The 17,741-nt window shown below is 40.9% G+C and overlaps 1 protein-coding gene across 17 annotated transcripts in view; it reads right to left on the reverse strand.

Moving 5' to 3' along the window:
• ABLIM1 (actin binding LIM protein 1) overlaps positions 1-17,741 on the reverse strand; it is a 204,894-nt gene that overhangs the window by 57,535 nt on the left and 129,618 nt on the right. For all 17 annotated transcript variants that reach the window (XM_069863747.1, XM_069863741.1, XM_069863745.1 and 14 more), the window contains exons 5-6: positions 16,064-16,190; positions 14,802-14,895 (exon numbers count right to left, since the gene is read on the reverse strand). In XM_069863747.1, the coding sequence (XP_069719848.1) occupies positions 14,802-14,895; positions 16,064-16,190 (221 nt within the window). The remainder of the gene's footprint in view (positions 1-14,801; positions 14,896-16,063; positions 16,191-17,741) is intronic.

Below are 17,741 nucleotides of genomic sequence, written 5' to 3' on the forward strand. Positions count from 1 at the left end.
TGATCATGAATTGACTGCATTTATAAGCAGACAGAAATAAAGAGCAGTGTTATATATGCACGCATATATATATATATATGTGCATGTGGAATTTTAAAGGAATATACTTATAGATCTTAAAGTTACGATAAAAGGATAAACCCGGGAATTTTTAAGACATCCTACTGAACGTCCCAAATTCTGTCTTCTAAAATATAAAGTTACCATTGTCCATATGTGGAGGCACAGAAAAATCATAAGAACTGAGATACTATTTACTAAAACCAAAAAGCAGTGGCTAAGTCATTAATTAAGAAATAAAGTTAACTGATAATAAAGCTAAAGTTACCAAAAAAAAACCTGTGGGCAATATGTTTAAACCCCATAAGAGTCCTTATTAAAGCATGACAATAAACATAAGAAAAATAACACAGAAAAAAAAAAATCACAGATCAGGCAAAGTTTGCTTGTGAGCTGTAAATGAAAGATGAACAGGTAGGAGTATGAGGTGTAACTTTCTGGTCTGTATTTGACAATGCCAAAAAACTTATTTTTCCTGATTTATACTGTTTATTGAGCAAGATTTTTCTTAATAGGGTTTGCCATGAGTCAACATTGACAAATTAGGAGACTTAAATTATTTGTGCTCATAAGTCTTAAGAAAACTATAGCTAGGCAGTTCTGACAGATGGATGCGTTAGCAGGGGAGGCTCTGCCGAGCCAGATACCCCAGAGATTACTTCCTTCTACCCACAGCATGAGGTACCTCTACTGCTGGCCAAGATAAGAATATAAAAAACCCTTCCTGGTAAATCTGCAGATGACTCAAAGGCAATGCTTGTTTTAGGTATCTAAAAACAACAGGTATGTTTTAACAGTTTAACATAATATACCTGCAAATCAAGAAATCTGGGCCCTGTGACACTGAGGGCTGTGTTGTGGACAACAGCAACTGAGAGAGGCGGGATGAGAACATAGAATTGAATCATAGAATCATTAAGGTTGGAAAAGACCTCTATGATCATCCAGTCTGACCATCAACCCAGCCCCACCATGCCTACTAGACCACCTCCTGAAGTTCCACATGTACGTGTTTTTTGAACACTTCCAGGGATGGTGACTCCACGGCTTCCCTGGGCAGCCTCTTCCAATGCTTCACCACTCTTTCAGTGAAGAAAATTTTCCTAATATCCAATCTGAACCTCCCCTGGCACAACCTGAGGCCATTTCCTCTTATCCTATCACTTTTTACTTGGGAGAAGAGACCAGCACCCACCTCGCTACAACCTCCTTTCAGGTATTTATAGAGGGCAATAAGGTCTCCTCTCACCTTCCTCAATCTGCAGTCTAAATAACCACGGTTCCCTCAGCTGTTTCCAATAACCCCTGTGCTCCAGCCCCCTCCCCAGCTTTGTTGCCCTCCTCTGGACACGCTCCAGCCCCTCAATGTCATTTCTGTACTGAGTAGCCCAAAACTGAACACAGTATTCAAGGTGCGGCCTCACCAGTGCTGAGTACAGGGTGATGATCAATGCCCTACTCCTGCTAGCCATGCCGGTTTTTATATACGCCAGGATGCTGTTGGCCAGCAAATGAGTGGAGAACCATCAAAACAATGCCAGTCTTCAGCTGTAAACCTGAAGGACTCCAAGTCAAACCACTATTTGAAGAGAGGTTTCAAAGATGGACAGTTGATTATAGCAGGGAAGAGCACGAGCTTTTCAATCCCATTGAAATAACTATGACAACATCAAAAAGCTGAAGTTAGATAAATTTAACCTCAAAATATAATGAAGCTCCTAAAAAGTAAAGGTAATTCAGGCAGCAAGAGGGAAAACTTGTGGCCTTACAATCACTCTGCTCTCTTCAGGATAAAGCAGTATAATTTTCCAAAGGATAAGCTTTCCTTTGGTTTCTAGCCAAAGCTCTATGATTTCAAGAAAAGGCCAAGCAACATGATTTTAGCAGTTCCATTGACCTTAAAATTCATTCCAATGGGCTTTACACAGAGAGAACGCATCAGGCTGCTGCTAGGGAGTACAGGTCTGGCTCAAAACAACAGAATAATTAGAGTCAGAGTCTAAGGTTACAGTGGAAAAACATCCAATAGAGTTAAATCAGTTAACTGAGGGCTGTCTTGGAACAGCAGGGGCTTTGCTGCTAGAAGGGAGCTGTTGCTGATGTCACTTGTGGTTCAGAGTGCAACAGCAGGACATGTTTTGGGGTTGGGTCCTGCATAAGCACCAGAACCACCGCTGACCCAGAGTCCAGCCCTGAGACAGGGCTCTGCAGTATAGAGGAAGCTGAAAAAACAGCCAAGTGCAAACCTCTTTCTAACTGATAAATCAAGTGACAGCTTAGGGGATTAAGCAACTCACCTTGGATCAAGCTAATGCTGGCAGCAGAGCCAAGCAAAGAAGTCAAATTCTCAGACTCCCAGCCCTGCTGGACCTCTGCATGGCGCACCACTAGATCCAAGAAACTGTAGCTGATTTTCTCATTCGTCTAGCAAAAACTGTTTTTCTTCATTCTGTCAGAAGGCTGTTTCAGGAACTGTGTAGCCTTTGGTATGTGATTTATAAAGCCTGGTCTCCATTCTGATGCCTGTGTTCAGTTCAGAGGGAGCGTCCCAAGAACAACAGAGACATAGAAGTTGTGAATGCCAAAGGAGGGGGGAAAGAAACTAATCATGAGGTCACACACAGAACAGCCACAGAAAATAACCAGAGAATATAAACCAAAAGTAGTCTGTAAGAAACAAAGTAAACTGAAATGCTCAATATATGCTAATTTGTACCTGGTAGACTCTCAGGTTTTTCTAATAGGAAAACATGTTAGGGTTGAATTAAGCAAAGAATTTTCTTTCAGTGATTAGAGCTTGCTCTTGTAGTAAACTGATCCTAAAAGTCACTGTTATTCCAACTATTCTGATCTGATAACGCTTTAAAAAGCCCAAAGAACGGGTTTTATCCTTGGTTAACTGCAATGCTACCTGCTACCTTTGTAAATCTCTTCCACTAAAAGGTCACAACAAGCAGCAGACGGCAAACTAGGGAATGGACAGGTTTCCTTGAAACATCTTTCTTCCCAACCACATTGCTTTTAACTCCAGAAACACCAGTGCATAATCGTGAGCCTGAAATTCATTGCATTCAGACATTTCTCATGAATCTGGTTTGTAATTCTGGCCACAGCGCTTATGTGACACTAAATTTTAAATATAAATATCAAAGGACATTGAGATAACGGGTGGATGGATGGTGCAGAGAAATAGTTATCCCTTTTTCAAACAGAATAACTTTGAATAAATGTCAGAACACCAACACATACTCCGCTAAAAGCAAACCCTTTCATTTTTGGTGTAAGTCTATTTTTTTTTCTTCTGTTGGTTTTCTCACTGCCAACACATGTGATTTCCTATTACAGATGTAAAACTATGCAAGCATATTTTTGAATCCTAGCTGATATGAACAGAGTATGTTTGTCAGAGCTAAGACACCGGGATTTTATTCCTCACCTTGTTTTCTTCAGCTCTGTTTCAAATCAAGATTTCTATTTACTTTGGAAAAACAGTTCCAACAGGACAAACACAATACAACATATTACCATGGGGATGAACAGGAAAGAGGTAATGGACATAAAGCAGAAAAGGATACCTACCATCATTTGATGCCATTTGGTTTTCAACTAAGTACAGGGTCTCCAAGATCGTTGCCTCAACAGTAGCAGTTAAAGGGTTCTGCTAAAATAAGCCTGCTTAAAGGTTTTTTTGCCTCAGTTCTTACTCTCCTCATTGATAGGAATAAAAAAATTGCTAGCCAAGATGCAACTGCTTTACAGATTTCAAAGCAACAGAAGATCCATCCAATAGACAAAACCAATCTCCCTCTCCAAAACCCTAAGTGTGGAAGTGCATTTCTTAACTTTTCAACTTACAATCAAGTGGTTTATGATACTTATTTCAGAGACCTCTGCAAACCACAAAGCATCCCAAGCTAGTTTCACAGTCAGTTTAAATGCCAGAGCAAAGGTGCATGTATCTCTCACTGTGTGCTGTTTTTCCCCTCTTATAAAGAAAAAGGCTGGTACATCCCAGACCTGTACAATCTTCTAATGCAGTATAAGCATGTAATTAAAATCTACCAGTTTTGTGCTCCAGGTGGTCATTTCAAACGTTTAGTAACCCACAAAATATTTAGATGTATCATATGTCATCTGTAAAGCACCTGCTCAGTAAAGACAGGTGCTAATTCAGTGGTCTTCAAAGTCCCTAGAGATTCCAGACATATCTTTTGGGCTTGGTTTCCCCAGGAAGGCACTCTGACAAAAGACAGAAGGGACTGAGTCCTCACAGAATACTGAGCATAATACCTGGATGAAGCCTGTTATGAATGGGTGACAGCTATAGACTTGCCCCAACAGGCTCTTCACTTTTTGAGTTTCAAACATGTTATTGCTGCATTCTTCCCAATAACTATTTTTTACCAGGGACAGGTCTCAGTCCTATACTGCTCTCCTAGAAGTCAGTAGCAAACTCTCCACTGACAGGAGGACTTAAAGCTGGACTTAAAAATGAAAGATCACAGTTCTGCAAAAAATTTCACCATTTAATCCATTTTTCATTGTAAACTCACTCTGGAAGAAAAAAAAAAGTAACTGGCTGAAATTATAGAATCATAGAATCATAGAATAGTTAGGGTTGGAAGGGACCTCAAAGATCATCCAGTTCCAATCCCCCTGCCATAGGCAGGGTCATCCCACTAGATCAGGCTGCCCAAGGCTCCATCCAACCTAGCCTCGAACACCTCCAGGGATGGGGCAGCCACAGCTTCCCTTGGCAACCTGTTCCAGTGTCTCACCACTCTCATGATGAAGAAATTCTTCCTTATGTCTAGTCTAAATCTGCCCTTCTCCAGCTTATATCCGTTCCCTCTTGTCCTATCACCACAAGCTTTTATGAATAGTCTCTCTCCAGCTTTCTTGTAGGCTCCTTTCAGGTACCGGAAAGTTGCTATAAGATCTCCCCAGAGCTTTCTCTTCTCCAGGCTGAACAAGCCAAACTTTCTCAGCCTGTCTTCATAGGGAAGGTGCTCCAGCCCTCTCATCATCTTTATAGCCCTCCTCTAGACTCAGTCCAACAGCTCCATATCCATCCTATGTTGAGGATTCCAGAACTGGATACAGTACTCCAGATGAGGTCTCACAAGAGAGGAACAGAGGGGCAGAATCACCTCTCTTGACCTGCTGGCCATGCTGCTTTTGACGCAGCCCAGGATACTGTTGGCCTTCTGGGCAGCGAGCACACATTGCCAGCTCATGTTGAGCTTCTCATCATTCTCAAATAATGTTTCATTTCCCTATGTCACATTTCCCCCTCACTCCATCCCAGCTGACAGTTGAGACTATGACACCGGAGGAAGTTTTGTTTTCACTTCAAGTGCTTTGGTGCGGGGATCATTATTAATTTCACATCTCTGATGTGGGTGACTGTGGCAAGTACCCCTAGCACAATGCAAAGGTTTAAAAGATGAACATAAGAAGTTATGAGAGCTACAAAATAAAAAGAGACAATTGTTTTCTCCAGAGCAGACTGGTCCATGAGGAGAACAAGATGTGTTCTGCAGTGACCACTATGCAACTGAATCCTTAATACAGCTACGTAATGAGAAAAATAAAGTCATTTGGCTAAGTTACTCTTCAACTAAAAATATTATGTGCCCCCCTAAGACATTAAAAACCTACTTAAATATGTGTTATGAGTTACAGGAATACATGCAATGGCTATCTATCACAGAGGCCGTTGGTGGTGACAAGAAACATTATACTAATCTAAGTGCCTCTACTGAACTGTCATTTTAAAGTATGTTGATCAGCCTGCTGAGGTTTTCCAGTAATACTTAGTGCAAGAAACAAACTAAAGAATATTTAACTAAATCAAAAAGGTAATAGCTAAATATGCTGTGCTAGGAAATATAGACACTAATCAGCAACACTGTACTCAAGAACGGAATTTATACAGATAAGCCATATTTGTATAAGCACCTGTAAGACTTCACAAATCCCTTTGTGGCAATAAGGAAGCTTTAATTGGTTATTTTTTCAAATTACTTGCTGCAACTTGCTCTTCTTATTCACCACCCCTACATCTTCTTAACATTCCTCCCTTCCCTATTGATGTTCAAATTGACAGAAGGATGGTTTCCAAACCACTGCTGAGAAGTTAATGCCTTGTGATTATGCTGCCATAGCAACTGCACTTCTGTTAGGGCTCTGACAACTTCAGATACTCTCTTTAGTTGTCTTTATATGTTGTCTTTCCCAACTACAGATATCCTTCTCACCAAATTCAATCTTTTGAGATGGGAAGGAGGAAAAAAAATCATGAAAATCCTGTTAGAAAGACACAAAGCAATTTACATTCATTCTTTGGAAGTACATTCATTCCAGATTTTTCACCCTGTGCAAGGTGTGGTATTCTAGGCAATCACACTCACATATTCCTCATTGGGGAAGGACAGCCTAAATTAAATTCAATCTGTGCTGCTACCCAGGTACTGTCTGAAGCATTTACCCGTATTGTGAGTTATTATTAAACTTTTCATTTCCTCATTTTTATGCAAACAAAGCCCACATTGTTGGGGGGGTGGGAGGGAGAAATCAGTGTCTTAAGGTAACTGATAAAACATGTTTCTCTGCAAAAAGGCAGGGCAACTGGAAACAAACTCTAACCTTAATTCTATGTGACAAATCTCCAGGAGTGATCAAAAGAGCCAACAAACGATATGAATAGTTATTTGAGGTAGAGAACCGTTTTGTTCCTCCACACATCAGCAATCAGTTGCCATCAGAAACTACCCGAGCTCTGTGCCATTCTCCTCTCCTCCTGGCAGTTTAAAGCATCTGAGCTGCAGTTGCTTTATCTGAGCGACAGCCTTTTAAAAAACCCTTGTGTACAGAAACAAACGTACAAGTACCCTACGCTGATCTCACTGGCAAGCTATTCAGTCATGTCTCACTCACACCCCTCACCCCCCAGAAGAAAGCCATGACCCCTTCCAGTTCAGATCTCATTTCACAGGAAGGGGTTTACCTTCTTATAATAATTCTTCAGTCCAAGTCCATTTCCTCTAAAGCCCGTTGGGCAGAGTCCCTCCGCCTCTGTTCAAATTTGAAGTGTAACCACACGCAACGTGCAGACGGCTCTTCTCTCGGGGAACCAGCTCACCGAGCAGTGCCTGTGCCTGCACCAGCCCCGAGTCCGAGTCCTCCTCCTCTGTTCAAGTTCACGCAGGCTCCTACACACACCCACCCAAACAAGCAAATAACCCTCCTTGCACATTCGAGCCTCTCAGCCAACCCGTTCTCAAAAAGGAAAAGAGGGAAGAATTCCAGCCCAGGCAGGGGCAGGGCCATTCCTCATCATTTGTCTGCCACTATTTGATGTTGACACAAATCAGGACTTTTCCCTTGGGGAGAGGCATCTACCGAGCATAAAATCAGCACCCTCTGTCTCTGGAAGTTATGAAATATTACTTCCACGGCTTCTGAAGAATTTATATAGCCTCCTGGGTGTTAGTCTAGTTTTGTCAGGAACACTTAGTTAGTTACACCGAGGCTGCATTTTAGTCCAACTCAATCAGTGCAGGCAGAGGGCTGGGGCTACAACTCACACCGCTCTGTGAATCCCTTTATCCTTTGCACATTCTGGCTGAGAACATCTGATGAATTTACAGTTGGCCCTGTGCACTGGCTGTGTCTGATCTCTCAACAGGTATTTTCCATAATCAAACCAGCCCTGTGGTCTGCACGATATATCTGTCTAAGAGGGCAAATGATTGCAGCATGTGCTTATGTTTTTCCTGACCGCTTACCTGGGATATCCAGGCAGCAGGTTCACGACTTCTCAATTACTGTAACAGCAGTAAAACTAGACCCAAATAAAGCAAATCAAAGAATTAACAAAGCACACGCTAAACTCCACTGCTGCTTCTCATTTGCTGTGTAGCCTTTCCCCCTGCATTTTATAATGCGTGAAGATGAAAACGGTGACTAAGAGATAGTGGTTGCGTGTAAAGTCTTTCCCAAGCCTATAAGACAACCGCACCTGTAGATGCCTAGTGCTATGAAAACAGAATGGTAATACAGCCTTCACAGATATGACTTTATCACAACTTTAACTAACCACCAAACCCATCTGAATCCATCATATCACCAGTCTCTGTTCAATTCATCAATTGCTTCATTTATCAAAATGCTTAAAATTTTACATCATCTCAACCGGTATTACGAGTACAGGTTGCATCATTAAAATCCAGTAAATGACACATTTTGTGACACTTCCTGCATAACTACTATGATAACAGCCTTGCTAAACAGTTCATTTAGCATAAGAATATGTTAGCCTTTCGATTAACATTTTTGAGTGGAACTGAAATAAATCTCTGTTTGTTTTAAGAGATTCTCTACATGGCTGCTTAATCTAGAAACTGTACTGGTATGAGAACATAGGACCAGGGGCATGAATGTACGGATGTACCTAACTAACTCTGTACTGCATGGATCTCTGCAGAGAAGGGTGATGTCTCCACATGAGCTGTGAGCATAAATCTCCTTAAAATAAACATGTAGCCTACTGAGTTCCACTGCAAGTCAGTCAGCATGAAGTTCCACTGCAAGTCAGTCAGAAGCATCCGAATGCTAACACTCATAAGCAAAGTTGCTTGCATGGTTAAGTGATGGCAGAAGACACATCTTGGACAACATAAACAGGCAGTGTTCAAATAAATCACTTACAGTTGTTGCAATGTTGCTACTGTAATTTTTTAATTATTTATTTACTTAGACTCATTCACATGTAAAGAATTAGCAGAAACTTCTCATAACCCCTCACAACACAGGTTTCTAAATTTAGCTCTGAAAACAATAACCTCTGGATCACATTCTTTCCCTCTTAAATACGGATACAGTTTCCTTGCACAATCACATCAACATTTGCTGCTTGGTTCCCCTGCCCCCCTGCCCCTGTAATTATTTATTTCTAAATTTAGAAGTTAAGGTGCCTCAGAACTAACATCTTTCACAGTTAGTTGCAGCACAGATGAGACATCTTAAAATTCTGTCATGTGAAAGTAACAACATCTACAGGTACCAAACCTCCTTCACATTAAAAACCGCATCTTCAATTACTGTATAAAACCAGGAGAAACTAGCATAAGTTACAATATCAAAACCACTTTTAGAAGTTGACTTTGCAGGCTGAAGTCAAGAGAGCCTTCTGGTGCCCTGGCATTTCTCTTTCCAGGTCCATCTGTTGAAATGGCTTTACGCCACTGCTTACAAGGTAGGGTGCAAGTCTCAACATTGCACAGGAAAACACACATAGAGCAGGCAGCAGTCCATCAGAACAGGAACTTGAGCTATGCACAGCCAGAAGAAATCACACACTGGCTTTTTATTTGTAAATGACCATTAAGCAACTAGTATTATAAAAATAAATGCGCAGAGTAGCAAGATGGCTGAGGGATTTGACAGCAGATATATACATCTCGATCTCTAGATCACAAGGTCAAATCCTGTTCATATCAGTAACAGCAAAAAAAAAGGTGAAAATTATAAAACCTTAATCTTATTCTCAAGGGGTTTGTATGATTTCATGCCAATTATCCGCCTGCTACTGCCCTGATGTCTTCTTTCTGCAGAACTAAAAGAATACTACTGAGAAGTTTTGGAAAACACTTTGGATAAGCAGAGATTAATTACATGGATATAGGCATGATCCACATACTCTGAAGTCAATGGAAAGCTACTCATGGATTTAATGTGTTTTTAATTAAGCCCTGGAGTAATAGTTATATTGTGTATGATAACCACATTAGATAAAAAATATGTAGACCAGCATCTTTTAAATAGCTAAATATATGCTGAAGTTTACTTAGATTTGTGGAGTTACATGTCTACACAATAATTCAAGCATCTTTCAACAGCTATGAAAACAATAGTTTAGTGGAAAGTCTGTGTGAAAATCCTCGCTCTCACTATGCTGTTACTGCCTGACAAAAATGTTTTTTTTTTTTCACCAGAGTTAATGGGAAATGATTAATTTTTCATAAACAAAGATTGCTTTGTCCTGGAGAAACGCAAGGAAGAACAGTGATCTCTATTACCTTGACAACATTATCCTGAAACATACAAGTATTAAAGTTTCTGGTATGCTCAGAAAAGTTGCAATATCTATTTTACATTAGATACTTCTCACATTCATGTGCTGGTATGCACTCATCTATCATCTGTGACTGTTGCAGAAAGTTATGCACCAAATAATACAGGTGAAAAATCTGAGCTGACTGATATGCACGTGGTATTTTCATGGCTATTGAAAGTTGTTAGATGTATGGTGTAGAAAAGAGAGTGTTATGCTATAGTATGTGGATATTAGAAAAATAAGTGCTGTTTTTCTAGCAACACACCTCTAACCTCAGAAAAATGATCACCTCTAGACAATGGCTGAAGAAAGTCCATCTTCTCCAGGGCTGAATATCAAGATCTGACCTCAAACCCTGGCCTTTCTGAAAGGCTTTGCTGAGGGTGCTTAGCAGGTGCACAGCATGGCTGCTTCTGAAATGAGGACTCTTAGGTCTCTTAGGTTGTCTCTCTTGCTGGCTGCTCATTGTAGAAGACTTAAAGACTGAGTTTTCAAAAATCAGCAGGAGTTACAAGTCTCCAATGATGCAAAGAATCTCACTTTCTCTTTAAATACAAAGGTACTCTTAGTAGAAAAATAGATAACACCATCGTCTGTAAACCCAAAGCGAACTTCTACGCTTTCATTTCCCTTCAGGTTTTTTTCTATACTGTTCCAGATGTAATAAGTAGAAAATAAAGCAGGACTATAAAGGCAATCTGGTAATTGCTTCTGAACCATTAGAGGGTACCTCCCTTCAATGTCTTATATCACTTTTTTGGATGAAGATGATGATGAAATAGCATACTCTGCTCCTGACATCACAAACTATTTTATCGTTGAATCACAGAATGGTTTGGGTTGGAAGGAACCTTAAAGATCATCCAGTTCCAACTCCCCTGCAGCAGGGACACCTTCCACTAGTTCAGGTTGCTCAAAACCTCATCCAACCTGTCCCTGAATACCTCCAGGGATGGGGCAGCCATGATTTCTCTGGGCAACCTGGGCCAGGGCCTTGCCACCCTCACAGGAAAAATATTCTTCTTAGATCTAATGCAAATCTCTCCTCTTTCAGCTTAAAACCATTCCCTCTTACCCTGTCCTTGCATTCCTTGATAAAGAGTCCCTCTCCAGCTTTCCTGTAAGCACCTTTTCAGTACTGGAAGCTGCTTTAAGGTCTCTGTGGAGCCGTTTCTTCTCCAGGCTGAAAAATGCAAACTCTCTCAGCCTGTCCTTGTATGGGAGGTGCTCTGGCCCTCAGAATATCTTCACGGTCTCCTCTGGACTTGCTTCAACAGATATATGTCCTTCCTGTGTTGAGGACTCCAGAACTGAATGCAGGACTCCAGGTGGGGTCTCATGAAAGCAGAGTAGAGGGGGAGAATCCCCTCCCTCAACCTGCTGGTCACACTTCTTCTGATGCAGCCCAGGACACGGTTGGCTTTCTAGGCTGCAAGTGCAGGTTTCTGTCTCATGAAAGATACTTATGACATCAAACCTACCTAGACAGTCCCTTATAAATGTGCGACTTCATACCAAGAATGTGTCTTTCTTCCCAAGAGAGACAGCAGGAGAAGAGACAACTTACACAATATAAATCATCAAAACCACCGAAATTTGCCAAAGAAATGTTGCCAAAGAAAACAAAGAGGGAAGACAGTAATCCTCCTGTAAGCATCTCAAGGTTAACCTAAATTAAAACTTCAGGTGTACTGAAAAGTTGTGGGTGATTTCCTGTACAGGATAAGGAAATTGTTAATTGTCCTGCCTCAAATGCCTGCAGCCCTCCCTGAACTGCGGCATCCTGTTCTGTGAATTATCTTCTGCGGCCCTGAGGCTGCTTCCGATCTCTCATCTCCATTATTACCAGAGGATTTATGTCATGCTCTGATCCCATCCTTTAGAGCACCTTTTCTGCCCAAAGGGGACATATGTGCTGACATATGATTTTCTCATCCTAAGTTTTGACTTGCTAGCTCCTTTAGTCTAATTTAGAGGCATTAGTACTGCCCCTTTGGAACTGTGCATCTCTGATAGTGTCAAAGGTCTCTAGAGGAGACAAGAAACTAGCCCACGGTTCTGATAAATTCCTTTGCTTGTTGAATATTAGCTGCTCACCTGCATCTTCTAAAGTCCCTTCTGCATCTGCATTCCAAGTGATACCTGGAGAACTCTTGTCATGGACTATCCAGACTGCTAATGTGGACTGTAATGCAGCTAAACCAATGTCTGACAGGCTCCCTGACTACACAGTACTAACTTTTTTTGGTGAAAGTCTGTAAGGACTTGCCCAATCTACAGCTTTTAGCCAGCAATTTGTCTGCAAATAGCGCTCAAACAGATCCAGAAAGAGTTGCACTATGTGAGTTGCACAACTTCTACAGGCTTTAGACCAGACTGGTCTTAGTTATATGTTCAGAACTACTGCTGCCCTCTGCTGTATTTTTATGGCTTGTGCCTCTGATAACCAATGTAAGCCACAAATATTCAAACAAAATTTCTAGTCTTGCCCAGAACTTAGCATGCTTAATATTTCCATGTGTTGATAAGATCATTCAAAAAGTCTGTTTTGAATTCATCAGTGCATTCTGATCCTGTGGGGACTTGGACAACGGAGAAATGATTATCTTTTTGACTGATTTCTTTATCTGATTTTGACCTTCAGAAGAGGTGGATCCTTGTAAGAGGTTTGATATGTTTCATTGTTTCAACAAAATCTTGTCGCTTCTGATCATAAATAACAACCAGAACAATAAGAACTATGAAGCAAGAAAGCAAACTTGAGGCCAAAATGACAGCATCAAGGTTATGCCCAGGACACCGTGTCCTCTGATGACTTGAACTGTCCTCTGATGACTTGAACTTTATCTTAGGTTAGGATGGACAGTTCAATTGAACTAATCTTTTCTTAGTCTCAGCATATTCAATTCCAAAAGGACACACCTCATGTTCTTCTCAAAAAACTAGGTTTCTTTCTTACTGATGCTGGCACAAATAACACGAGCGCAACTTTGATACTGTCATATCCACTTACACAATAAGCTCCAAATAAGAATAGCTTATTTCTTCCCAGTTCTCTACAGACTCCAATTACCTTCTCTTTTATTATTTTCATCCTTGTGCCTCTGAATAGGTTGCATTGCTTGTAGGCTGGTGCACTTACCATGTGCATCTAAAATAATTTTAGAATTATTTTATGCTTTCCAATCTCACAAACCCAATTATTTCTCTCCAGCAGTGCTTCCTGCACTGGAATGCAACTACAGTGTCAGCAGTGCATAGTACTAAACTGAAAGACTCCTTAATAGACAGGAATAGATAAGCAGATGGTAGCAGACCACTAGATTAAAGCCAGAGACACAGCCTTCGTACTCAAGGGAAAACTCAGTCTGTTCTTGCTAATTATCTGTGTGGGTCTCTGAGGAAGTAGACAGACATTGCAAAGGAGGCAGACTAACAGCCTGGCTAATTAAAAAATTGTCCTTCCTTCTCATAGTTGCAGTGACAAACGCACCAGTTGTCCACATGCATTCAGAGTCCCTTGTCTGGTGGCTACCATCCTGGTTTATATTCTGGATAGTGAACCAGAAAAACCTCACAACAAATTATTACCATTTAATATCAAACAAATTCCAGTTACTTTTATTTCTGTACGCTTTCAAGTTCATTTTCTGTTATTCATTGTAAAACATACAGTACATTCAGTTTCTTCTTCACAAAATACCCCTGTAACTGAACTTTGTATTTCCTTATTTATTCCACAAACTTTATTATGTAAAGGCTTCTTTTTCCAGGAAAAGTGGACTATTAAAAATCACTAAACCTGGAGATGAGCCATATTGCCCAGCTCCAGACCTGAGCTCGAAGCTCAAGTTCCTTTCATGGACCAGAATTTGCTACAGGGGAAAGGAGATAACAGCTTTGCTTCACATATCTCAATGACAACGTGACAGGAAGGTCCTCTGCACTTTTGCCCCTTAAACATTTCAGTGATGACATAGAGGGATCCATACACAGTTCATGAATTCCATCTCAAAGGGGATTGATCACAGCCATCAGAGATGGGGATTGGTACTGGTGACAAAAGATACACATCTTTAGAAAGATCTGGTCAGTTTCAGTGAGAAAATGGGGTCTCCAACTAAGAGGCAACAAAACAGATGGTTCAGATGTTTTTTTTGCCTTCTTGTTTCTAAGCATATAATTTACCTGTCCAGCACATTTCTCCCTTTCACCTTCTTAGCACCATTTGTATCATCTGGACTCATCTGAGACGAGGAATCTCATGTTTAAGTTTTGACAAACTTAAGGTTGCCAAAGGTGATTCCAATACTAAAATTACTTCTATAAATATACCAAATCTGACACAGAATACGCAGTAAAATAGACTTTGTACAACGTCATTGAAAGAGAAATAGAGAAACCACATATCCATAGAAACTAGTGCAATTAATTTCTTATCACATATTTTTCCCAATGACTGCAAAGCTAAAACACTGAAAATATTTCTGAAAATTAGTAACTTTGCTCTAAAATCAGCAGGAAAGACTTTCCCATGAGAATTTTTTGTATTCCTTGCAGTTGCATGAGGAAATAATGGGACATGGCCTGATTCTTAAACTCTAGTTTACAAGCCACCTACCTCTAGGACTTTCCCAGTAATGAACTGGTGACATGCTTCACATTTGACTCCAAAAAGAACTTGATAGTCCTTTTCACAATAAGGAGCACCATCTCTGAAACAGAAAATCCACAAATTACAAACCACCTTCTAATAAACAGGTTACAGCATGACTTACACTTTTCCCTTGTCTTTAGTCTGGAACTCTTAAACACAACAACAGGCAAACAGGAGAGAATTCAAGGGAAATATTTTGTAGCAGCAGAAAAAAAAATCATATTCTCATCAGTGGCTCTTAGAATTATTCCTGAAGTTACCATCAAGAAAAGGTATCCAGTACAAACCACTGAAGTAAATCTCGTTCTTTAGAGCAGCCTGTCCACACCTACAGGTGCTGCATTTCTAGGGAATCAGTGGAACTATGTCCATGGGGATGAGAGGAGATCACAGTCTTTATCACAGACAGCTATCTTTTGTTCACTGCAGCAAAAAAATCTTCAGTAGTTTGCAAGTGCATAAGCAGTTACTTTAAGTGTGAGGTTATGTGTTTTTTTAGCATGAACAAGGAACATACAGTAAAAGTGGAAACACAAGTCAAGTTAGGAGTATCTCAGGCACTGAACTTCTTTTGAGAAACTACAGAAACTACTTGTTGTTAAATATTATACACCCCTTAGTGACAGATTTGTAAGAGACATTGTTTCCCTATTTTTTCTCTTTGTTATATGCTTGAAGGATGGAACAGAGACGACTGTAACTTAATTCCCTCCATTTTATCATTACACTACTTTTCCCCATTCTGTTCCTTTACATTTGTTTCCAGTCAAAACTCTCTTCCTTAGTTTCTTATGTGGAGATAAAAGCACAGTGTCAGGTCAATCACCTCAGCATGTTTACTCTGTTCTCCACCAAAGGCAAGCAATGGACAGGTTCTTACTTCTGTCCTCAAAAATCACACGTTGGAAAGCAAAATGGCCCGAAGCTTTACTTTGCTAACACAGAAAACTCAAGCAGATATTCACCTAATCCTTTGTGGGAACGTGGAGTTAGCCCTTTTCTTATTGGTATTAAAAATACACTACTATCAGTAAACACCACCTGTCACTTGCACTTTTCAGTTTACACTTCTTTCCCAGCTCGGCTCTCACTGGGAACAAAGATTTTGGTGTATTTGGAAAGGTGGTCAAAGCTGGATTTTGAAAAATGAATTTTGCTGCAAGGTCTTCCCCATTGACAACAAGAATTCATGTCAAGAGTGCAGAAGAGATGCAGAGGTCACTTACTTGCTGATGTATTCCCCAGTGAGGACCTTCCCACAGGCCTTGCACTTAAAGCACCCCAGGTGCCACTGCTTGTCCAGAGCTAGCAATGCTTGTCCATTTTTTATGTCTCTCCCACAACCAGCACAATCTGCAAATAAACAAAGAAATGCATTTGTTGTCAGTTCCTTGGTTCATTAATTGTCATTAATCACCCACCAGCTGCCAAAGGAGAGAATTACACAGCAATGCAAAGCTACATCTTCCTTTCCCCAGATGCTTCTGGGGTCTTGTATGAAGATTCATGCTTAGCAGAAGAGGGAAAGTATCTCTTCTGGTTTTCATGCTGTTCGTGATTCAAAGACCGTTGGCAAGCTCTGTACAAACTTCAGATTTTTCTAGTAATGAACGACATAAATTATCACTCAGAAGAGTTCCTGTGTCTTAAAGCAACCATCTCTTTGTCTCCTTTTGCTTTTAGCTGGATCTTGACTGCTTACATGAAGCGAAATAAGCTTCATCAAGATGCTGCACTTCCCCGTTGGGTGGCAGCAAAGCCCAACGTGTCCCTCCAGCTCAGGGGCGGTGGCACAGCTCAGCCAGGAGAGTCCTTCTATCAGTCCTACTTGCAGGTGTGGGAAACCATAGTTCTCATGGTCTGTAACTGGCAAGAGGCCTCTTGCTCAGGGATTTTGGTATTACCTTGGCAGTCAACAGTCACTCTTCGCTGTGATTCTGAAAGGCTCTCTGATGCCAGAATGTGAACCTGAAGCCAGGAGCATTGAATGCCCTCCATCCCAAGGATGCCACAATGTCTTACGTTACACCAGCAGTCTAGGGCTCAGCCCCAAGCTCCCATTCCTCTCCATTCAAATATAAAATACTCCAAGAGATTTCCTGGTAAGGGGCAATTCAGCCCATGGTAAGATCTGAAGAGACTGATGTGGCAGACAGCACTGAACTGCCAGGGTTGTGCTATCAGCCTCTGGGGACAAAGGGAAGGAGGGAAGAGAAGGACTGGAAGAGCACTGAAGCAAAAGGGAATGCCCATCAGCTGAGACACACATGGAAACCACAGAGGAGACAGCCTGGAACAAAGGATTTTCTATATTTTATAATCCCCAGCTCGGTTTTCCTTTGGTAAGTACATGCTCTCCACCTTGAAACATCAACAAATAGCATTAGAGACCAACAGGAACAGAGCTAACTAAGCTCTTACAACCCAGGCACCAGGAAAAAGATCATCCTGGCTGCAATGCTCAACCTGACTGAACAGGTACAGCCCAAAAATCTTCATCACTTCAGAGATTTAAAGCCCAGGCAACACCACACCTTGCAAACAGGCGAGTCCAAATTTGTTATCACAACTGATAATGAGAGGAGAGACACTCCTTTAGATACCAAATGGCATGACTTTGGTTTCCTGGGTGAACAGAGCTCCAAATATGTACTGTGCATTCCTGCTGCTCAGGCCACCATTTGATGAGTCCCTCTCTCTGTTAGCATTCTTCTCCTCAAATCGCTTTAAAAAAGGGAGTAAGTACCATGGTATCTTGTGATAAAATGCAAGTCACATACTGTTGACATGACTTGGACTTGAAAAGTAACCCCAAGATGTCCTAATACCAGGACTTCGCTCTAGAGGACAAATATTACAAATTGAAATCATGAAATGACAAGGACTGACAGCATGTAATGGATC

This window comes from Phaenicophaeus curvirostris, chromosome 9, assembly GCF_032191515.1.
Source record: "Phaenicophaeus curvirostris isolate KB17595 chromosome 9, BPBGC_Pcur_1.0, whole genome shotgun sequence".
Lineage (NCBI taxonomy): Eukaryota > Metazoa > Chordata > Aves > Cuculiformes > Cuculidae > Phaenicophaeus > Phaenicophaeus curvirostris.